At 25.4% G+C, this 23497-nt stretch overlaps 2 protein-coding genes across 3 annotated transcripts; one reads left to right on the top strand and one right to left on the bottom strand.

Moving 5' to 3' along the window:
• Positions 1-3124: 3124 nt before the first annotated feature.
• LOC126907341 (autophagy-related protein 2 homolog B) lies at positions 3125-21241 on the top strand. Of its 2 annotated transcripts, XM_050688543.1 has the most exons (30): positions 3125-3531; positions 3589-3813; positions 4786-4954; positions 5015-5167; positions 5231-5333; positions 5665-5812; positions 6809-7160; positions 7341-7440; positions 7508-7551; positions 7617-7996; positions 8437-8570; positions 8633-8741; positions 10659-10753; positions 11146-11427; positions 11508-11855; positions 11914-12044; positions 12118-12272; positions 12352-12502; positions 14404-14585; positions 14644-14831; positions 14905-15634; positions 15695-15945; positions 16017-16098; positions 16160-16303; positions 16370-16537; positions 18450-18618; positions 18697-19063; positions 19275-19551; positions 19612-19767; positions 20530-21241. In XM_050688543.1, the coding sequence occupies exons 2-30, from the start codon at positions 3646-3648 to the stop codon at positions 20752-20754; spliced, it is 5961 nt and encodes a 1986-aa protein (XP_050544500.1). In that variant the 5' UTR covers positions 3125-3531; positions 3589-3645; the 3' UTR covers positions 20755-21241. The 2 variants fall into 2 exon arrangements, with proteins under 2 accessions (XP_050544500.1, XP_050544499.1); XM_050688542.1 differs by having other exon boundaries at positions 3125-3813.
• Positions 21230-22069, bottom strand: LOC126907359 (molybdopterin synthase catalytic subunit). Its single transcript, XM_050688580.1, has 3 exons — positions 21921-22069; positions 21589-21841; positions 21230-21519 (listed from the first exon to the last, which is right to left on the bottom strand). The coding sequence occupies exons 2-3, from the start codon at positions 21831-21833 to the stop codon at positions 21333-21335; spliced, it is 432 nt and encodes a 143-aa protein (XP_050544537.1). The 5' UTR covers positions 21834-21841; positions 21921-22069; the 3' UTR covers positions 21230-21332.
• Between the last annotated feature and the right edge of the window lie 1428 nt (positions 22070-23497).

The following is a 23497-nucleotide window of genomic DNA, read 5'->3' as shown; positions in this document are numbered from 1 at the left end:
AATTATTCTATAATATAAACACAATTATTATAATTAGATTATTAATAATTTTTGTGTATAACAGGGGTGTATTTAAGAGAGATTGGCCCCTCCTTGAACAAGCGCTATCAATATTTTTTTAGGCAACTTCTAATATATAAAGACCTGATGTCCTTTTTTTTCATCATTACTTTAATTTTAGCAAAAAAATTTCTAAAACATGTTTAACAAAGTAAAAAATATTAAATTTCCTCCTAAAATAATTTTTGAATAGGCCTAAAGGGAATACCTCATTAAGAGGCTTCAACCTTATACCCAATACATTTTACTATATTCTCTTTTTGAATTTTCCTGATTTTAATAATAACATTTTTAGATATAGTTTTCTATAGTTTTCACTGATTCTGAAGTAATATTTTTTCTGAAAAACACTTATCGTGCCAGGCGTAGCCGGGTACTTCTACCGGAATCAGTGGCCTACTTATGATGACGGCCCGAAGAGGCTTACGCGCCGAAGGCGCGTAATGCTCGAAGGGTCCCGGGTCTGGGGCCGAGCCCCAGCTAGACGGAGCCTAGTATTATTATATTATTTTTATCATTTATGTATATAATTATTTATTATATCAATTAAATGTAGTATGAAATTGATATTTAATAATTTAATATTGAAATTTTTACGGAGAATTTATAAAAAATTATAAAGTAGTTATTACTTATGAAAAACGTATATAAAAGTTTTGATGCAACACTTAAAAAAAAATTGTTTATTATTTATTAATAAATTTACTGGTCTACAAGGAATTTTCATCAGATACCAAAATATACTTTACTATACCCATTTTTGCACTGATTTCAAATCTGCAATTAGTGTCTCGCATATGGCCTAAATAATAATAAAAACCTTTTAATCATTATAACATATATTTATGTTTGATAAATTTATGTATGAAAAATCAATAAATATATTTTAAATAAAAATTATTTTAAAAAGTTCTACTTTCTATACGCATTTTAAAGTTTTGAATTACCCTTGTATAAAGGGAAATGATCCGATTAAAAAAAAAAGTAAGTCCAATAAAAGAATAAATAAATATCATTTCTCATACAAAAATTGTATTGATCCACACATTTTTCAAAATTTTATAGCATTTTAAAGTTAAAAATGTAAAATATAAAATCGAGAATTTTAACACAATTATAGCATACGGTAACTATTTTCACCGTGAAGACAAAATAAAGTCTTAAAATTTTTTTTTCCATAATAAAGTATATTACATAAGCTTTAATTTAAGGTATATATAAAAATTTCAGTATTTCACTTTTAAAAGTTAAGTTTAGAAAGTTAATTTTTTATTAATTTTTTGTGAGAAAGTTGTCATTTTGTATTCCCCCTTATGGGCAGACAAAGGGTCAGATTTATAAAAAAAATATACAAAATGATAGGTAAGTACCTCACGTATTTATATACAAAAAAAATTATATTAATTTGGTCATTTTTGAAAAAGTTAAAAATATAAAAAAAAATTATTTTACAAAAATCGTAATTTTTTATTAATTTTGATGTCTATTTTCACCACGAAGACAAGTCCAGAGGTCAATTTTTTTTTTATAATGAAGTACATTACATTATCTTTAATTTAAGATATATATAAAAGTGTCAGACTTTCCGGAACACTTTCAAAAGTTAAATGTAAAAGTAAATTTATTGTGAAAAAGTTGTCATTTTAAATCCCCCCTGTGGGCAGATAAAGGGTTAAATTTATAAAAAATGTATACCAAATGATAGGTAAAGACATCAAGCATCTATAAAAAAAAAAATTTACTGATCCATACATTTTCCGAAAAGTTATAGCATTATTAAGTTAAAAATATAAAAAAGAATTATTTTACAAAAATCGTAATTTTTTATTAACTTTGATGTCTATTTTCACCACGAAGACAAGTCCAGAGGTCAATTTTTTTTTTTTTCATAATAAAGTATATTACATTAGCTTTAATTTAAGATATATATAAAAGTGTCAGACCTTAGGTAAGGACATCATGCATCTATAAAAAAAAATTTATATTGATGTGGCCATTTTTAAAAAAATGATGACAATTTTAAGTAAAAAAAACACATCTTAGTATCTCAGCTTCGCATCAAAGCTAAAAATTGAAAAATTAGCGATTTTTAAAATTGTAATTTTTTTGGAGGTTTCCCCCATTTACGAGAAATGAAGGTAATTTTTTCAATTTTCGAGGGTAATGTCTTCGACTAGATACGATTTGTGATATTTTGAAAGTATCAATGAAAGAAATTTCAATGAGAGCTGAGTAATATAGTGACGAACATGACAACAAAAAAATTATTTAAAAATAAACACATAATGGTAAAATTAATATCTTCTCAGCTGTACATTGAATCTAAAATATATATTAAAAAATTATTTATTAAAATGAAGAAAATTAAAAAAAAGAAAATAGTACAATGTGTTGAATGTAAGATTGACATTTGTTTACTGAGGTATTTACCAGAGACGTATTCAGAATTAATTTTAGAGGGGGGCGCTTAATTTTTTTTATTTAATAATCATACTAGAGAAAATTTGTATTTTTAAAAAGTCGCATAATTAGAAAAAACTATACAATTGGAAAAAATAAATTTTTTACCAATCCATATTTTTAGCTTTGGGACATCTGACCAAGCTAAATTTAGTAGGATAATAATTTTTATAATAATGCAATAATTGCATTAGAGTAGATAAAATAACACTTGTGTCGTATCATTGTAGCAATAAGATTTTTTTGTCACGTGCTGTACATGATAACATCACCTTGAATGATAACAGATTACGTAAAAATTATTGTTTCATGTTCTCACTAAAAAATATAGCGAAATTTTTAATAGTAGCTCTACATTTGCATTGTATCACGTCTTTGTTCCATTGCCAAACAAAAATATATCATAAAACGTTTCCGCGTTAAAATATAAATGAACCAATCACAAGCTTCCAAGGCACCACGTAGGTGTAAATTTTATTTTTTATAAATATCTCACAAAGTCGTAATTGTGACGGCAGAAATGATGGGGTTAAGGCGCAAGAAGAATGTGAGCAGAGTTGATTATTAGAATGATGCGCACGCATTGCGGATGTTTTTGTACGTATTGGTCGGACACAGTCAGCGGTCGATCATATGTTTTTTATTATTGTTTTTGTTCGGAACGCGTGATAAATGTTTCGTGGTGGGGATATTTGCTGTGATTCCTTTGTTTCACACGCGACTACGGTTGCGAGTTTGCAAAACGCAATTATATTTTGTTCGACGTATATTTTCGTCGAGTTATACTAAAAGTGTGGCCGTTAGTTATGTTTTTTTGTCCATTCTCCTGTGAAATAATATACATTGTTCTTATATTGTACAGGATTAATAGTGGGAGATAGAAACATTTGAATGGCGAACTTGACTTTTAAAAAATTGTTGCGGTTCTGAATATTTAACTTGATTGTTATTCATTGCTGCTAAATTTAAATGAGATATTGAATATAAAACAGATCGTATGTTAGCTCAAAGGTCAATTTTACTAAACGTGAGTGCAAGGAATCCTTATGAAGTTAAACTATTTTATAGCCTTCCAGATTAAGATTATTAAAAAGTTAACAACTTGCCTTACATGAGCCTTAAAGAATGTCTTGGTTCAATTATTGTACGGAGAATTTGCAGAAAAGATGCTGCCGATACTTATTGCAACGCTATGTTGGACGTTTCCTTGAGCACAAAATAGAACCTGACCAATTATCTATCAATGTTTTAGATGGTTCAGTATCTCTTGAAGATATTGTTCTTGATGTCCAGGTAAGCATACTATTATATTAGATTGTTTTTATAGCAATAATCTTTGTTTCAAACGGATTATTGACATTAAGATATAGAATCAATATTTATTTTTAAAGTTGGAAAAATAAAAATAGAATATATATATATATATATATATATGTGTGTGTGTGTGTGTGTGTGTTTATTGTCAATTATGACTATCATTAAATATGCTTTCTGTATTGCCAATTGGTTTATTTCTAAACTTCCAACAATATTCTTTATTACCATAATTTAAGTATATCTATTGATAAAATCATAAATAACTATAAATGCGGAGTATTTACATATAACGACATTATAAAAAAATTATTAGCTACCTATATTTGTGATCTGTCATATATTATACATGTATAATAAATCAAAATTTTAAAACTGTTTTATATCTAATAAATTAATGATGTTATTATAAAAATTTAAATGTCATTTACTATTAAAATAAAACCTCAAACATTTTATTATACTAAAAATATGTTCCTATTTGAAAAAACAAAGTTGATACTTTTACGATGCTTAAGGGATCAANATATGTTCCTATTTGAAAAAACAAAGTTGATACTTTTACGATGCTTAAGGGATCAATTTAAAAAGTGTTACATAGCTAATAATTCAAGAATAATGTAACTAAAGGTAACTGAAAAAAAATATTTAAAAATTTTTATTCTGTTATTAATTGTATGGTTTATCATAAAAAAACTATTCTGTATAATGGTTGATGTCAAATTCTTAATTAAAATTTTTACTGTAAGTAATTTAATTAACCATATTTGAATCAATGTTAATCTTTCAGTTTTAAAAATTATTTTAGAAGATATATTAAATAACCAAATATATATTTACCTTTTTAAGAATCACATGATATTTAACTCAAATAATTAATGTAGTGTATTTCTTAAATTTAAATTACTTCTACATTTTACATATTTATTACAAAATTATTAATTTTTGCAGGCACTTAATGATGTTGGGGAAGAAAATCTATTGCCATTTGAATTTGTAGAAAGTAGTGTGGATAAAATCTCATTATCAGTACCATGGAGGAATATGCTTACAGATTCAAGTATAATACATATAGAAGGGCTCAGTCTAACTGTTCGACCTAATGTAAAAGAAACTGAAGGTAAGCAAAATTATGATAAAAACTTATAAAATTCTAAAATTCATAAATACGATTTTTCAGGAATACCTAGTTCTATGTTAGAATCAGTTTGGTCTTCCATGTCAAATAGTGTATATTCTTCACCAGACAGTGATTATGAAGATACTTTTGAAAATACACCAGAATCTGAGCAAGTCTCAGGATTGGAAGTATTTACTCAAGCTATAGAATCTAGTAAAAATAGTTTTGATATTTCCTTTTTAATAATTGTTAAATCAATGTCTTTTTAATTTTCAGTTTTAAATAGAATTAAAGTAAAATTTTCAAATACTGTGATAAAATTAGAATATAACCCAGCATTCTCTAAATTAGGAATAGGACTCCAATTACACATCATCAGGTTTGTTATTGATTTTGAATATAGAAAACATCTAGATATTAAAATAATTGGAATTCTACTGAATTGAGTTGAATTTTAATTGTAGTTTGAAAATTATTAATAGAAAAATGTATAGCAAAGCTCAGACAGAAAAATTTTAAAAATTATATGGGACCTATTTTTTAGTTATTAAATGAAGAACCATTTTATTTTGTATATATAATTCAATGAATGATTAAATAATTTATATGTCATTGAAATATTTATTGAATGATACATTAACTAAATTTGTTTTCTTTTTAAAAGTTTCTTATCTATAGAGTAGAAAATATTAAGTATATTTTTTTTACAGTTTAGAATATATTGATGAAGTGGCTGATGAATCAAAAGAAGGAATTGTATTTGACAGTTTAGCATTTTTAACAAAAAAGTTAATGATTGAAGGAGTATTTTTACAGACCTATGAGTTTAAATGTCAGTCAGCACATAATGAAAATTTAGTAAGCTGCATTAATATTCCATTATTTACCTATTTAATTAATTCTGACATCATTGTGTCATTTTTATTGATTCACCCAGACAGAAAGGACATTGGGAATAACGTGGAATTACAGTTTTTATTTCTAAAATAATAATATTAAAAGTATTATTAAAAATATTAAGTTGTATAAGCCATATTTTAATTATTATTTTTATGTTTTCATTTTAAGTATTGAAATAGTATCAAGATTTTAATTGGGATTATGGAATTACTATTATCTATAATAAATAATTATTTTAATTGTAACTATATTATAAAATACAGTTTAATTAATAATTATTAATTAATTTTGTAAATCAGTTTTTAGTTTTGATGTGAAGCAGAGAAGTTATTGTAATATTGGTTTTGTGATGGTGTGTGTGGTCTTTTTATGTCTATCCATGAAAATTCTTAACTCATATACTGGGGGCTGTTTTTAATGATCAATATGTAAAAAAAATTTGATTTTAATCTAATTAAACCTATCCTCTNTAACATTGAATATCTAAAAATATTATTATTATTTTTTTGAACTCTCTGCCCTATTTTAACGTATATTAAATTAAAGTTCTTAAAAATTATTACAATATTAAAAAAACAATCTTACTATTGTTGGAAAAATTACAAATACACAAATTTTTGTAAAATTTAACAAATTTGTAGCAAAGTTATATATATATATATATATATTGATGTTAATCAGATATAATTTATACAAGTCTCAACTATGCTGCACTCCACTATCCTAGTTTTTATTTATATCCTAAAAATAAGAGATTTGTTTGTCCAAGTTCTGATATATATTATATAAATATCATTTTTTACATATAAATAAATTGTTTATCATGTTTGTTTTATTATTTTCCAAATTTACAACTAATATTAATTTTTTCAGAATTTAAAATTTTATTTTAGTCAATATTTTTTTTCTTTTACTTTGATTTTTCTTAACTCATTGTTGGTATAAACTTTGCAGATATCAAAATTATTAAGTACTGAACCTATAACTATTGCAGAATTGACTGGAACTCAGGCTATACGAATGGTACTAAAACATAATCCTAGTCTACCTGGCCCTAAATTAAGTTTAGAAATAATCTTTGGACCCCTCAATGTTTTACTTTCTCCAAGACAATTTTATGTAGTATTAGAACTTTTAAAAGGTGTTTCTAGACCTTTAACAGAAAAAAAACAATGTGTTCCTGTGCAAAAACCAATGACAGAATCTGATTTTAACCATATAGAATTGGATTTGTTAAACCAAATTGAACCAAAGCCTGATACTAGTGTTGGTTTAAGAGGAATGCAAGGATGGTCATATTTACATGGTATTTTATTTTTATTATTTAGTTCATTTTATATTCATGAATTTATTCTTCTTTAAAAAAATAAAAATTCTTCTGTATTTGTGCCTACTTGACTAATTTTTTTTAATAATGCAAGAAAAATATAATTAAATATACATTTTTATCATAATTCATATATAATTTTTGAAAAATTGTTCTTAGATGAAGAAGAGTTTTATCCATTACAAGGTGCCAAAAAAAATATTTTTTTACCAAGTATGGATTCATCAATGACTTCTAGTATGAGTAGTGTTGCTAGCAGGTAATTTTTGTTCTTATTATTACTTGAGAATTTTCTTAATTAAATTATTTTATTTTTATTATTATAGTAGGTCTGAATTATCATCACGACACACAAGACATAAAAATAAAAGTAATATTTTAAAAGTTTTTTTATGAATAGTTATTTATTTATTTATTCTTTTTAATTAATTTTAGGTAAACATGAATGGTTAGGTGAAACAAATCACTTTAATGTGCAATTGGCATCAATTTGTATAGTGCTTTTACATGAAGACATCTTAGCAGTATGTCCTGAAACTGATACAGTTACTCAATGTTCACTAAATGAATTGCGAAAAATATCTCACCAATATTTAATGAGTGTGCAAAGTTCTGACTCCCTTAAAGACAGGGATAAAATTACAAAATCTTTAAATAAAAACCATATAAGAGTGGTAGCAACTAAATTGATTGTAGAGGGTGATGAAAAAACTGATGAAACTTATAAAGATGTTAATATAAATATCATGGGAAGTTCTGTAGAAATCATAGAAGTTCTTATAGATTCTTCTCAATATGATCCTCAGTATATTCATGTAAGAAATATTTTTAATTTTTCGTACAGATATCATTAATTTGCCATGGTAAATTATAAAATAATGTAAAAAATTAGCTTATAATTTTTGTATTACTGTTTGTAACCTAAAAATTTGTTCAGTTAAGCAATTAACATTAAATAAATTATAATAATTGGTAAAACTATATTTATTTAAAATTCAGAAATGCTAATATTAACTTTTTTTGAGAAATTAATTAATTTCAATTCATACTAATTTACTCGGTCAAATTTTCATTTTAAATTGTCAAGTAAAATAATCTTAAATGTTAAACCTCTTTTTTTAATTAAATTTATAAATGAAGTTTATTTTAACTTAAAAAATATATAACATGATAATATTTTGTTATATAAATAAATTATCCATTACTTATTAATATTATGTTTTTAATTGTTATTTTTTATCAATAACTGTTGTAGCTTTTAAGATTTGTACGAGATGAAAATGAATTTCATGCGAAAACATCAAATATTGATCAGCCAGATTTTCATCTTAATTTTAAGCATAATACCAAATCCTCAAGATCATGTTATCCTGTTTCTTCTGATATCAAGTAAATATATTCACTTCTTATTTAAAAGTTGTAATAACCATTCAACTAATTATAAATTTCAGGGTTCATATGCAAGAAGCATTTTCTGAAGTGGACATTTCCATTATAAATCGTTTGTCTTCATATATTCATAGCCCAGATTTTAAAATGTCTAAAAAGTCGTCTTTTAATGTAAGTTTCAAAATATTCAATGCTAAATTGTTTTGTGTAAATCATTATAATGAGCAGTTACATACATGAGTATTAGGGTGTCCCTTATTTATAAAATTTAAAAATTATAAATTGCCACCCCCTAGAATTATTCGAATACATGAAAAAATAAATTGTACAAAATTTGGAGACAATTGGTCAACTCTAAGACGTGCCCCAAGGGGGTTAAAAATAACCCCCAAGGGTGATTTTTTAGTTTTATTGTCTATCTCAAAAACTTTAGCTTTTGCAAAAAAATTTATTTGGACTTTTTTGTAGGTATACAATTTTTCTATAAATAGTATATACAAAAATTTTCGAAAAGTTCTTATTTAGCCCTAAAAAAATAAAAACGTATATGTTCTATTCTTACCGTTAGAATTATTAATTTATCAATCGTTCATTGTTCTTTTTTATATCATGTGCGTGGTTAATTTAAATGTTCACGATAGTGCTTCATTAGTATACAATGAAATCGAAATTTTTTGCCAAAAAGCCAGAATACCTATTAAAAAAATGTCACTCCGTTAAAAAAATTGAATCATTATACAATGAATGGAGAAAATTACAAAAATATGCGACTAGAAAGTCATTATCAGACAAAAAATTTCGATTTCATTGTACACTAATCAAGCACTATCGTGAACATTTAAATTAACTACGCGCATGATATAAAAAAGAACACATAGTACTTGTTTATTTAATGGCAACTTACTGCCGACAATTTGATTTGACATATAACCAATTAAATAAATTTTATTTGTATCACGAAGGTTCATTTTAGATGTTGAAGCCATTTTTTAAAAAATTATTTAAATCTAAACTTTTTTTAAGTTGTATAATTAAAAACGTAAGTATAAAATATAAGAAAATTGTTGAATATGAAATTCATGAACAACGAACGAAAGCTGATTGATTATGATTTAAACTTTTCATCTTAATCTTGGATATCAAAATTTTAGCTGGTTATATATGTAGACTCATCTTTTCAAGAATACCAGATAAAAGAAAACAATTAAGTGTTTAAAAATAATAATCAATAACTTTATCTTGAAAATGACTTTTTTATTAGCCTATAAACAACATAAATTTTATGGCTCTATAAGTTATGATGATACTAAGAAAAACCGTATAATTTTAATATTATTAAAATTAAAAAAATTGTAGGTTTTGAATAGTAAATAATAGAAAAAATGTCGAATTAAAAATGTATAGAAAATTAAATTTAAAACAACGGCTAAATTAATTTTTTTTTGTTTTTACAATGAACAATTGATAAATTAATAATTCTAACGGTAAGAATAGAACATATACGTTTTTATTTTTTTAGGGCTAAATAAGAACTTTTCGAAAAATTTTGTATATACTATTAATAGAAAAATTGTATACCTACAAAAAAGTCCAAATAAATTTTTTTGCAAAAGCTAAAGTTTTTGAGATAGACAAAAAAAACTAAAAAATCACCCTTGGGGTTTATTTTTAACCCCCTTGGGGGTTATTTTTAACCCCCTTGGGGCACGTCTTAGAGTTGACCAATCGTCTCCAAATTTTGTACAATTTATTTTTTCATGTATTCGAATAATTCTAGGGAATGGCACTTTGTAATATTAAAAAAAGAAACCTCGCATGTAGCTAAGAGTCACCCTAATGAGTATTGTAAAATATTGTGAGTACACCTATGTGTGTATAGGTAAGTAGTATGTTTGGGGTTCAAACCTCTTATTACAAATATTTTATACAAACAATCTATAATCAAGTAATTAATATTTTTAAAATAAATTATGAAGTGTAAATTGTACATTCAAAGTCCCTATGAATAATGTATACTACTTCTGCTTCTGGTGTGTATTTATTTTTTTTTTTTAATGCAAAATTAAATTTTTTAATAATGTATTTTAGATTTATCAGCCTCAATTCAATGAAGTAATTGGATCTGTCAATGAAACTAGTATTGTTTGCTCCATCAACTTTAACTATCTGGTTTTAAAATTTCGGTAATATATTTTTTCACCTTCAATTAGAATTGGGTGTTTAAGTTTAAAGAAGTTTTTATAAGTTTTGATAAATTCAAATTGCAGTATCAAGATATAAAAGTAATAAAATAATGTCTATTCATACACTATAAGTTTTCAATTAACTTCATCACAACCCTATTCTAAATAAAAAATATACTATAACTTTTATATTATTTTCATTTAACATGTATTTTATTTATATATATAATTAAAATTTCATACATTTTAAATTTATATACTTTCCATGATAATAAAATCTATAGTAATTGCTTTTTTATAGATTTATATTTAAAATATATTATATTTTTATATTATTTTAAATATATTTTAGGTAACCATCCTTTTTATCTTTCATTTTTTTTTTTTTTTAGCTTTCCAGTACCTGATCTTAGACCGTTAAGTGATGTTAATCGTTTGCCATGGTGGAAACGTGTATTACGAGATGATATTTTATGGTTATATCTTACCAATGCAGAAGGTTCATTTACCAAATTATCTCAACAATTGAATTCAGCTGGATATGAATTGCAATGCAAATCAGTTGAAGCTTTGTTTCAAGAAGCTAACTCTAACATTGTTATTCCAATAGCTAAATGTTCTGGTAGTGATAATGAATTAAGAACACTTAGAATTGATAAAAAACAGCTTCCTAAGTAATTTAATTTGTACATCACATTATTAACTTCTATATTAATATTAATTTTTTAAAACTTATATTTGTATTGTACTTTAGATTGGTTTTAAAACTTTGTCCTGTGGTTGGTAATCTAGATAAGACAAATGCAAGTAATTTAAGTGTTGAACACACTATGATTAGCAGTGTTTATGTTGAATCCTCTAAAAAACCATCTCCATTTGCTTCAAAAAAAAATATGAGACAGAGAAATCAATATTCAGAAAGTAATGAATCTGAAAAAAAATCAGAAGATGGTGAAATTCAAGTTGTACCTGGTTCCAGAGAAGAAATTATGGAATTTGTAAACATTACAAATACTAGTGCCACAATTTTCTTGGATATTAATTTACCATGTGTTTTTGTAACGTTGCCCTCCAAACATCTTTATGAAACTATTTATAATAGGTTTGTTTTTTAATATTTATCTACAATAATTAATATTTTAATTATTAATTTTTTTCAGGTTTACCAATGATTTGTTTTTTTGGTCACCATCATTTCCTACTGCTGCGTCTTGTATAAATAATCTAAATAAATTGTCTAACTTGGAAACAACTCGTTATTTTTCACCTTGCAAGTCTGGAATACAATTTGGTAAATGATAGTGGTTATTGAACTTGCATAATTATATATATATTCTAAACCTTTTCCCTTAATTCTTATTTAGAATCTGAAAGTGAATCTGAAGATGAATCACCAGATTTATATTATTCATGTGGACAATCTAAAATGAATATTGCTGATCCTCTAGTAAAACGTACAACATTTTGTTTAAATTTAAATATTATGCATTGCTTGTTTACTATTGTTACTCAATCTAGGGTTAGTATAAAAATGTGTCAATCAAATTTTTACACTTAGTAATTCTATTAATATTTATTACTGTGATGTTTCATTAAAGGATCGTTCTGGTAGAGTCATACCACAACATTATGGTGAACTCCAAGTTATGTTTGATGGGTTAAATTTATATATGGCTGCCGGATATGAAAATACACCTAGGCATAATTTTATTTGTATTCAATCAAATAAATTTTGTTTAAGTCATGAAAGTAAGATTGTATTATATTATTATAATTATTATATATCAGTATAAATTACAACATTTATTAATTATACCGTTAAGTATGAGTCATAATGCAGTTTTTGTAGTTCTATCAGGTATGAAAATGATACAAGGAAATTAGCATATCTTTAATTCTTATGATATAAAAAATTTTAGTCCTTCAACATTTGTAATTCAGGCTGACAAATTTATTAAGGCATCTATAATAGACAGCTGACAATATTGATTTTCCTTCTAAAAAATTCATATTAATAGTTCTATTCTTTTAAAATCAAAATTTAATTTAATATTATGTATAACAATATTATTATATATAATAAGAGTAAGAAAAATATATCCTAATGTTTTTGTTACTTTTATTGATGCATTAATTTTATACAGAGTGTTGCTTTAACAAATGTCATGAGTACTAAGGTGATATTCAATAGGACCTAAAAATAGCACAATCAAAAACCATAATTTCCTATCTACAAGATTAAGGTTTTTAGGGTTCCCCATCCAATTTTATTTAAATCAAAAATAAATATTGGCATGGAATTTCCACGAAATTGTCATACAAATTAAGGGGTCTCTTAATTTGTTGCAAATTTCTACCCAACCCCACCACTCATTTTTGAGATTAAAATTAATAAATAATTTCATTTTAGAGTGACCCATTAAATTGTATTGAAATTGGAGTTAAATAAACCATCGGAGTTCAATGGTTTAATTTATTTTTAGTTTTGACATTTACATAATGTGAAAATACTGGAAAACTCCATTAAAAATGTGTTTTTTTTTTTTTATTTCATTATTTTATTCTGTTTTTTATTATTTATTCAAACAAATTATAATTTTTCTATTAAAACTACTAAAAATTTAAATTAATAAAATTAATTTTTAAGTTTGGAAAATAAAACAAACACAAAATTGAATTGAATATTTTAAACTTTATTACTAGGGTTTGGGTTTGCATCAATAAGTTTATTTTAGTATCCAATTTTTGTACATCCATGATAAATGGATAATTAATTAGGATTTTAGTTTTAAGCAGAATTTGTATATCACTTCATTCAAGAAAAAAAATTCCTGTGATATTGTATATTCCTATTATAAATATTTATAGAATTTGGTGTAAGTGGTTCAAACAAGTTTTATAAATTAATTAAGTCCCAAACACTATTATAATAAGATAATTAGAAATAATTATTTTAGTATAATCAGCACACTATTTATTTCCAACATCAATTATGATTGTTAATACAATATAGTACTATGCTTGTCAATATTTATTTAAACATAATTAAGTGTTCAAAAAAGATTGGCCAGTATTGCATAGATTAAATATAAGATAAATTTTAAAAGTAAAATTGTGTATGCAGATTTCACTAAAATAATTTAAAAAATATCACATTATCAATGGGGTATTTCAATTTTTCTCATTATGTATCTGTCAAAATTAAAATTATGATAATGTATACTTTTGATTTTACTATTTTTAGATCCTATTGAATATTACCTTACTACTCGTTTCATATATTACAGTAACACCTGTTTAATATTTATTTGGTTTTTATGACATTTTTTTAGTTACCTTACAAATGTGTATGTTTGATAATTCATAGTGATATATGTAGACTAGAAATCAATATGGCAAAAAAAAAAAAAAAAATTAAATTGATCGCCAAAAAAATGTATAAAAAATATCAACAAGTTAATATATATTTCATGTTCTATGTTTTTTATTTAAAAATTAGTGAATTACTAAAATAAATTGTTTACACTCGCTTATTTTGTTACTGAATTTAGGTCTTCATATGATTAACTAAACATTTAAAATTGTGCTTATTTCCCTTGAACCAAATGAATATCATTTATTTACTCTATATCAGTATTTTTGTTTTACAGATCTTTTAGTTAGAGGTAATGAAGTTATTACACCTAAAGAAGTTGTAAGTAAGAAAAATAAATTATTAAAACGTACATTATATCAGGTTCCTCTCGGGATGGATCTTAAAGAAAGACCAGACATTGATAAAACTGATATGTTAACTATTGTTGTCGAGATTTCTGTGCACAATCATATTAAGGTATACTTTAAATTTTTGGTATTATTAAATTCCTCTTTAATAAATATTTATTTTCTAGACTATACGAGTAGCAAATGAAATCTTTGGTACTACTCTAAAACATGTGTTTAGTATAGTACCTCAGAGTTGGTATTATCAATTATCAGACTTTTTTGATGTTGTTGATTATCCAGTTGCTGGATATGAATCCCCACATGTCATTACAGAATTACACCAACATTTTAATGAATGTCTTATAGATTATAGGTATATGATTAGGATATAAGATTATATTGATTTTAATAATCATTAAATAATATATTTTTTAATTTTTCTGTAGGCCCCTTTATTTACCTTACCAATGTGTTCTGACTATTGGAAACTTTAGTTTGTCTAGTAATATAGTAGCAAGATCTAAAGCATCTACACTACATATAGTCTCAGAAGATGTTGCTCTCTTTATTTCTGCTCGATTATCAAATGAAGAAAATATAGATTTAATGACAAATTATATTTGTGTTATGGATTTGGGTGTGTTTGAATTATCATTAAAATTCTGCAAAAACTCAAAACAAGCAAATATGTTGACACAACCTGAAACAGATCTAAAAATAGCTATTAATGTTATTCATATTAGAACTTGTGCAGATTCTGCATTTGCGTTATGTCAATTAATTAGTTATATTGCTTCAGATGGAGATAAAGTTTCTGCAGATCTAGGGGAAGCTGATTTTGAAACAATTGATCAAGAAAAAACTATATCAACTGAGCATACAGATTCTGATAATAACTCATTATCAAGTCTTATAATGGAAGCTATGCATGAAGAAATTGATGAACATAAAACAAAAAATTCTGTTGACAAGAATTTAAAAAAAAAAAATTCTTTAAATTCTAATCAAAGTGCTAAAGGTGTGGAAGTTTTTTACTTCCCTGATGAAACCAATAAAACAGTTACTCCTTTAAATTCAAAATCAGAATTATTAGCTGATATTGATGACAATTTTGATGATAATGCAATTGAACAAGATTTTTGTTTTGTTGAACATGAAGTAGGATCTGGTTTAATGGTAAAATAATTAAATATTTTTGTAGATTTTTATTTTTAATATACAAATGATAAATTTTAGCCTAGAGAAAATATACCTGAAGTAAGAATGTTGACTAACACCAATGTAAGAGTAATAAACAACTATTTTAAAGCTCCTGTGGGTAAAATAGATATGCTTAAATCCCCAAAAGAATATCCTATCCCTATTACTAGATATACACTTAGAGAAATGACCTTAATTTGGCATATATATGGTGGAACTGATTTTGGCCCTAAAACTTCAAGCTCACAAAATGAGCTAACTAAACATGTTGTAATAGTATCAGAATCGTAAGTATAGTTTATATAAGTTAAATTCCTAAAAATTCTTATCATTTATTTTTGAAATAATTTATTTGTAGAAATTCTTGTCCAACTTCTCCAAATACTCTTAGACCTTCTCTATCACGTTACTATTCTCAGACTAATGTAAACTCTCAACAAGTAGTTATTTTATTTAAAATTTGTTTCTTATTTTGGGAATTAATAACTAAAATTATTTTAGAAAAATTCAATTAGTAATAAAGGTTCAACTAACAATTCACAAGCTAGAACACGTTTTTGTTGTAGTATTTTACCTACTAGCTGGCAAGCCAAAGGTGGTGCTGGTCGGCAACATCATGTCCTTATGCAACTTCAATTAAATAAAGTATTATAAAAATTTCTTGGAACATAAATAAGTAAAAATTTAAATCTATATATAATTATTTTCCAGGTCCGTTTCCAGCAAGAAACTTACCCACCTCATACAAAAAAAGCAAAACGACAAGTTTTACTCATACAAGATTTTGAAATTCGAGATAAGCTTGCATCATCAAATATTAATAAGTTTTTATATTTATATTCAAGTGAAGCAATGCCCAAACAATACGATGCTAATATGGTACGAGTAATTTATAATAATTTAAAGTATAATTATTTACTTAATGACAAAGATAAAAACAAAGATTTACAGTGTCAGCTATTTTATTAGTTTATTATGATATTTATTATGCTGATTAAGAGTTTTTTTGCTATTAAAATAATATCAATAAAAAGTATTTTTATAATTATACTAACTGTTGAAAGGAAGGAGTTAAAAATAATATTTAATTACTGTCTAAACAAGATTATTATAACCATTTAATTCAATAAAAGTAAAATAGAAAACAATTATAGGACGGTAATGACAATACCACTGATCATCTCATAAATTCCCAAAAAAAAACAATTTTACATAGTAACCTGCTATTTTGTAATACATCAGCATAAATTACAAATATTGTACTTAACAGTAATATAAATGATTATATTAAATTTTATTTCATTTTCAATGCTAACGTCCAATAAGATAATTTTCACTCTATATATATAACAGTTTTAAAGTGTTATTATATCTCAATATATTAAAGTCAAGGATTGAAAACTTATTTTCTATTATTATATTTTATTAATGAAATTTTATAACTTTGTTTTCAATCAAAATTATGTTTTAAAAAACTATAATGGTTTTGAAACGTTTCGATAGAACTAAAAATTATACATGGTGTAAATCTCTCAAACCAAAATAATATATAAGGAGTAACCTGGGAAAGGTATAAAAATAAGACTCCATTTTTATTTTATTTTTTTTTAATAACCCCTTAGGGGTTATCCACTAATAATAATAAATTTCATCCCTCCTTAGATATAAATTACAAATATTATTATTATTATACTTGAGGTATACTCCTCAAGATTTTTATACAAATTAAGAGGTCAATAGGTCTTTCAAAAAAATTATCTGTCTCCAAATTGATCCCACCTCATATATTAATGTTAGATATAATTTTGTGTTGAATTTTACAGATAATTTCATAGTATGGTTCATTTTTAATTTTGATGAGTTTTTCATGTTGAAATACGTGGAAACACCAAATTATTCTATTTTATTGATTTTTTAATTAAAAGTAGTACTTTTTAATGGTAAGAATGAATTGTATGGTTTTATTATTGGTTATCTGTTTCTCCTCATAATTATTTGAAATAATTAATACCTTACTGTAAGAATACATAATTATGAAAAAATAACTTGTCTACAAATAGAACGTAAGTTTTAATGTAATACGAATTAGATATAACATTTTAATCAAAATAAATACTCCATATTTATTAAAAACCATACAATTATTTAGACGTGTTGCATAATATGAATTGTTTGAAAAAATGTAAGATAATTGTTAATATTCAGACCATAATAAAAAAACATAACAAATGTAATTTAAATAGAGTTACTGATGGAGTATTTCTACATATCATACTCTCTACCATAGTTAATTACAATATTGGTAAAATGATTTAGTTTTACTAATATTTATAAATTTTTAATACTTTATATGCAATGATGGCTGTAAATCAAATTAATCTTTTTTTTTAATTATATTTGACAATACTTACGATTTACTTTACATCATAATATCAAATGATAATTTACAAATAAAATAAACAAATTTTATTCAATAATTATTAAGAAAAAAGAAAAATGGCTACTATTTTACACACATACCAAATACCTCTTGAAAAATTATTTTGGTCTGAAAGATTTACACCTGTAAAATATTTTTGAATTAAATTTTAGCTTCTGAAGTAATTGTTTTATTTTTTTGTGGAACAAAACAAAAATATTTTTCTTAAATAATTTATTTAATTAGATAAAATAATTAAGTTATTTAATAATCTAATATATTGAAGAAAAAAAATTGTGTGTTCCAATAGTCTTTTTTTTTTCTCTGTAATAATAAATTACTTAAAAATTTTAAATACCATATTATTTTTAGTTGGTTGTAAAAGCAGCTCATGTTCAACCTGATTCCAATTCGAGAGCCCAAGAATGCTGTATAAAAGTATCTTTATTACCATTGAGACTTAATATTGACCAAGATTCTCTAATTTTTCTGATCTCATTTGTTAATCAGTTTACTACTTTAAGTAAAATATCTAGAAATGGTAAATAAATAATTTAACTTTAATTTTTTAATCCTTTTGAACTACAAGTAAACTTATTAATTTCTATATCTATTTTAGAAGTTGGAGATGAAAAGATACCACTTTCAAAATCAAATGAACCTATTATGTCACTAGGAAATGCAGATAATACTTTTAAAACTATTATGCCAAACTCATTAATTCAATTAAATGATGAGTTTGAAGAACATTTTGGACAAAAAGAAACACCTCCTGTTAATAATTCAGATATCAATGTTTCTTCCATTGATAACAAATCTCCAGTTTATATTAGGCAATTTGTCTTCTCCCCTGATGTAACTATTAGATTAGACTATGAAGGACGACATATTGATTTTAGTAAAGGTTCCTTAGCTGGTTTGCTTATGGGTCTAGCACAACTCAACTGCTCTGAGATAAAATTAAAGCGTATTGTATACAAACATGGGTAAATTATAAATTTTATAATGATAAATGTTAGTGATATGATAAATTATTTGATTATAAAATTTAAATAAACAATTTTTCTAATTTAATCTTAGAATTTTTTTTGTGCGAGTGTAAATTTGGGTGGTTTAATCTAATTAGGAATTATCATATCACTTGTTAATATATGATATTTAACAATTTATTTTAAATAGTATATTCTAATTATTCAGTTTACTCGGATTCGACAAACTGGTGACATTTATCATGCAAGAATGGCTACAAGATATTAAAAAACACCAGCTACCTTCATTGTTAGGAGGTGTTGGTCCTATGTATTCTTTTGTTAGATTAATTCAAGGATTTAGAGATTTAGTTCAACTTCCTATTGAACAGTATCAAAAAGATGGAAGAATAGTTAGAGGATTACAAAAAGGTGCTAATTCATTTACTACTTCAACAGCAATGGCTGCACTTGAAATTGCTACAAGAATCGTAAATCTCATTCAAGTTAGTTATTATTATTATTATTACAAAAATGTTTATTCATTAAATTAATAAACTATTTAGAGAGTAGCTGAAACTACCTACGATATGGTAAACCCAGGTCCTAGTATGCGGCAATTACGTTTACAAGAATCCAAAAAGAAATATCGTTCAAATAAACGAGCTCATCCAGCTGATATACGGGAAGGAGTAGCAAGTGCAGTTATGCTAGTAAAAGAGGTTAATTATATTTTTTAGAAATCTATTTTTATACGTACAATGATAATCAAGTGTTTTTTTATAAATAAATCATTGGGTACTTTATAAATCAACTCAAAGTTTAACTGAATATCATATATAAACAATTGGAATATTGCTGTTGTATGTATATTTTTTACTTATTTAATGTTAAGATATAATAATCTAATAGTTAATATCTAAAAGTTTAAATGTCTTTTGTTTATCTTTAAAAAATTTTAATTACCTAGTCAAATTAATACTGTAAATCTGTAAATCTATACCCCTTTTTTATACAACCATTAAGCCTATAGTACAATATTTTAGTTAAAGTTAATTCTATAATAATATTATAATGGCTAAAATGTATTTTTGTAGTATACTTTTTGGTTCCAGTTCTGGCTTTGAATAAAGATTTATCATGAATTTTGTAAGATTTTTAAAATATTTGTTATTTACATCAGTTATTCAAATTGTTTAAGTCTGAATTTTGTTACTTCACTTATATTTGTTTTATTAATTTATTAATTTCAACACAAGAATTATTTTATACTTGTCTAACAATTAAACTATCCTAAAATAACATTATTTTTATTTAATTATTGAGAACAAACTTTAAATACTATTTTATTTTCCATTTATTTGGAAATACCAAATATGACATACTTTATAATGAATTAAGAACAAGAAGTATAAATTAAGTATATTAGAATAATCATGATGTTAATCACATTAGTTTTCTAAATAATATTGATTCTTTTATAGGGAATAGGAGAAACTGCTCAAACTCTAGTTAGAGTTGCCACAGAAGAACATGAAATTAAAGGCACTGCTGGGATGGTTGGTGGTGTTATGCGTCAAATACCTCCCACTGCTTTGACACCTATTATATTAGCTAGTCAAGCAACATGTAATGTTCTGCAAGGAGTTCGCTGTCAATTAGTACCTGATGCTAGAGTTGAAGCTATGCAAAAATGGAGATGTGATTAAATGTGACATATCATATAACCAATTAATTTACTGTGTATACATAAACAAAAACGACAAATTATATAAAATTATTAATGTACATTATTTTTAATGCTTTTTGTAATGTTTTGTTGATTTTAATCAAAATTAATTAAAATGGTTTCAAGACTGTAATATTTTATCACGCATATTTTATATTGGTTTTATTTTTAATTCAATGAATATTTAAGTATTGCGTGAAACATATTTTTTTATGACTATATAGTATTTTTAAGTATATTAAATTTAAAAGACACCAAATATTTTTTAACCAACATATGATCTGTTATATTATTTTTATATTTTAGTGCCATACTCTAGTGATATCCATTGTTCTTGGTTTGCATTGTAGTTCAGACTTCATTTAATTTGTTAAATGTTTTTTAATTATTATTTACTAGATATTTATTGTCGGATATATATATTTTGTATAGTTAATAAAAATAAATAAATGAAATTTTGTTGTTAATCTATTTTGATTTATTTTTTACTATGCCATTACAATAAGATAAATGATATGAATGATTATAATTTAATTATATCCAATTTCATTATGAAGTTTACCAAGAGCAATTATCATTCGATTTCCATTGATTACCTCCTTCTTCATAAAATTCTTTTTTGAATATAGGTACTATAGTTTTGATTTTATTTAAGATAAAAGCCACAACATCATGTGATTCTTTACTGTGTGGAGACGAAACAGCTATTACCAGTCCCACTTCACCAACTTTAACTTCACCACACCTTTAAAACATAATGCACAAGTTAAAAAGAATGTATTAACATCCAGTATAGAGCAATGTTCTAACTCACCTGTGATGAATAGCTATATTAGCAATCTCTGGCCATTTTTCTTTTGTAGTACCTATTATAGATTTCATTTGATTCAATGCCATTGATTCGTATGCTTCATAATATAACTTTTTTACTTTTTTACCAAGACAATTGTCTCTAGTTGTTCCAATAAAAATCGAAATGGCACCACATTCCTTTGAACTAACCGAGTTAATAATTGCAGTTATATCCAAGATATCTTCTGTAATTTTTAGATTATTCATTTTTCAGCCTAAAAATAAATTTACTTAATAACTTAAATTTTTCAAACTAAGTTATTTTTTAAAATTAGTGAATAGTAAATTTAGTACCTCCACTAATCGGTGGGATAATTGCTACAACGTCATTATTTCTTAGAATAATTTCTGAATTACTAGTTACATAAACTTCATTGATGGCCAATATAAAAATATCTTCGATTGATGATAAATTAAACTTACTAACTATTATAGAACGTAGTTCACAAAGGTATAAATTTTGTGGAACTTTTAAAATAACAAAGCTTAAATTAGCTAATTCTCGAGCTTGGGCAAAAAACCGCACTGTTATTGTAACCTCAATCATAACCTGTAAATAAAATATTTATTTATTAATAAAAATATTCAAGTTCAGTTTAAGGCCTAAATAAGTGACGCATTCAGAGGGGGGATGATTATCCCATCAAGAGTAATTATAGGGTAAACTGACGGTAAGCGTTTTCTAGTGAAAATTATTAACTGGCTTTTCAATGGAGCAGCCTCAAAATAATGAATTTGAAGAGAGTTAGAGAGGACGGCAAGTGAATTATTAAGGGAGTTGAGGGCATTATGATTGGATATATGAGAAGAAAAAAGAACGATGTCATCAGCATAGAAAAGTGAGAAAGTACCACTAGAGGTGAGGGAGAGGCTAATTTTGCTCATGTAAATATTAAAAAGAAGAGGACTAAGGCAGCTACCCTGTGGGAGGCCGCGATAGGAAGTGCGGTTTAATATTAAACCGGAAGGAGAAGTGAAAGTAAGAAAACGTTGTGAATAGACCCGTGAAATAAAATTACAAAGTGTAGGGGGTATAGAATAAGAATGTAAAAGGGAAATAAAGGTAGGAATGTGTACAGAATCAAAAGCACCTTTGATGTCAACAAAGACAGCGGGACAATAGGATTTATCACAAAATGTTTTGTATATACTGGCCGTGAGAGTGGATAAACACTCCATGGTGCCCAGCCCTCTCCGAAACCCGTATAAATTAGGGGGAAGACAGTTATTTTTTTCAAAGAACCAATCAATGCGGTTCTTGATAATGTGTTCGACTACTTTGCAAAGAGAAGNCAATCAAGGCGTTTCTTGATAATGTGTTCGACTACTTTGCAAAGAGAAGAGGAAAGAGCTATTGGGCGAAATGCAACGGAAGCTGAGTTAGATTTAGGGACGGGAATGACGTTAAAATTACGCCAAGAATCAGGAACAACACCTTGGGACCATAAAGAATTAAGAATGACTAAGAGAAGTTCAAGGCAATGAGAAGGGAGATGTTTTAGAACCAAAGGGGAAATTCCATCTAAACCCAAGCTGGACGATTTACGCGAATAGATTGCATAGGAAATCTTACTGAGTGTAAACGAATCAGTAAGAGGATGAAAAGGGAGAAAATTAAGGAAAGGGTTAGGATCAAGGGTAGGAGAGGATTCTTCTAATGATGGGACGTAGGGGGAGCAACCTTATTGCAGAAGGGATCAAACCATGACTCGTTTAAAGAGGGAGAATTTTTATATAGACAGTTTTTAAATTTTTTGGCAATAGTCCAGGTATTGGACAGACTAGAAGAAGGATTAAGTGAGGAACAGAAAGAGTGCCAGGACATAATTTTTGCTTGTTTAAGTGTTTTTTGAACAGAGGCGCGTACCCTT

The sequence above is a fragment of the Daktulosphaira vitifoliae genome, unplaced genomic scaffold, assembly GCF_025091365.1.
Source record: "Daktulosphaira vitifoliae isolate Bord-2020 unplaced genomic scaffold, ASM2509136v1 Scaffold_5, whole genome shotgun sequence".
NCBI lineage: Eukaryota > Metazoa > Arthropoda > Insecta > Hemiptera > Phylloxeridae > Daktulosphaira > Daktulosphaira vitifoliae.
The sequence above is the reverse complement of the archived record's forward strand: the minus strand, read 5'-3'. Positions and strand labels throughout refer to the sequence as shown.

Bases quoted from the DNA above. Each gene is read 5' to 3' on its own strand.
- LOC126907341 (XM_050688543.1), top strand. From the start codon at position 3,646: ATGTCTTGGTTCAATTATTGTACGGAGAATTTGCAGAAAAGATGCTGC. The intron at 3,814-4,785 runs GTAAGCATACTA...TAATTTTTGCAG, and splicing joins ATATTGTTCTTGATGTCCAG to GCACTTAATGATGTTGGGGA. The intron at 11,428-11,507 runs GTAATTTAATTT...ATTGTACTTTAG, and splicing joins GATAAAAAACAGCTTCCTAA to ATTGGTTTTAAAACTTTGTC.
- LOC126907359 (XM_050688580.1), bottom strand. From the start codon at position 21,833: ATGAATAATCTAAAAATTACAGAAGATATCTTGGATATAACTGCAATT. The intron at 21,520-21,588 runs GTGAGTTAGAAC...TATGTTTTAAAG, and splicing joins AATATAGCTATTCATCACAG to GTGTGGTGAAGTTAAAGTTG.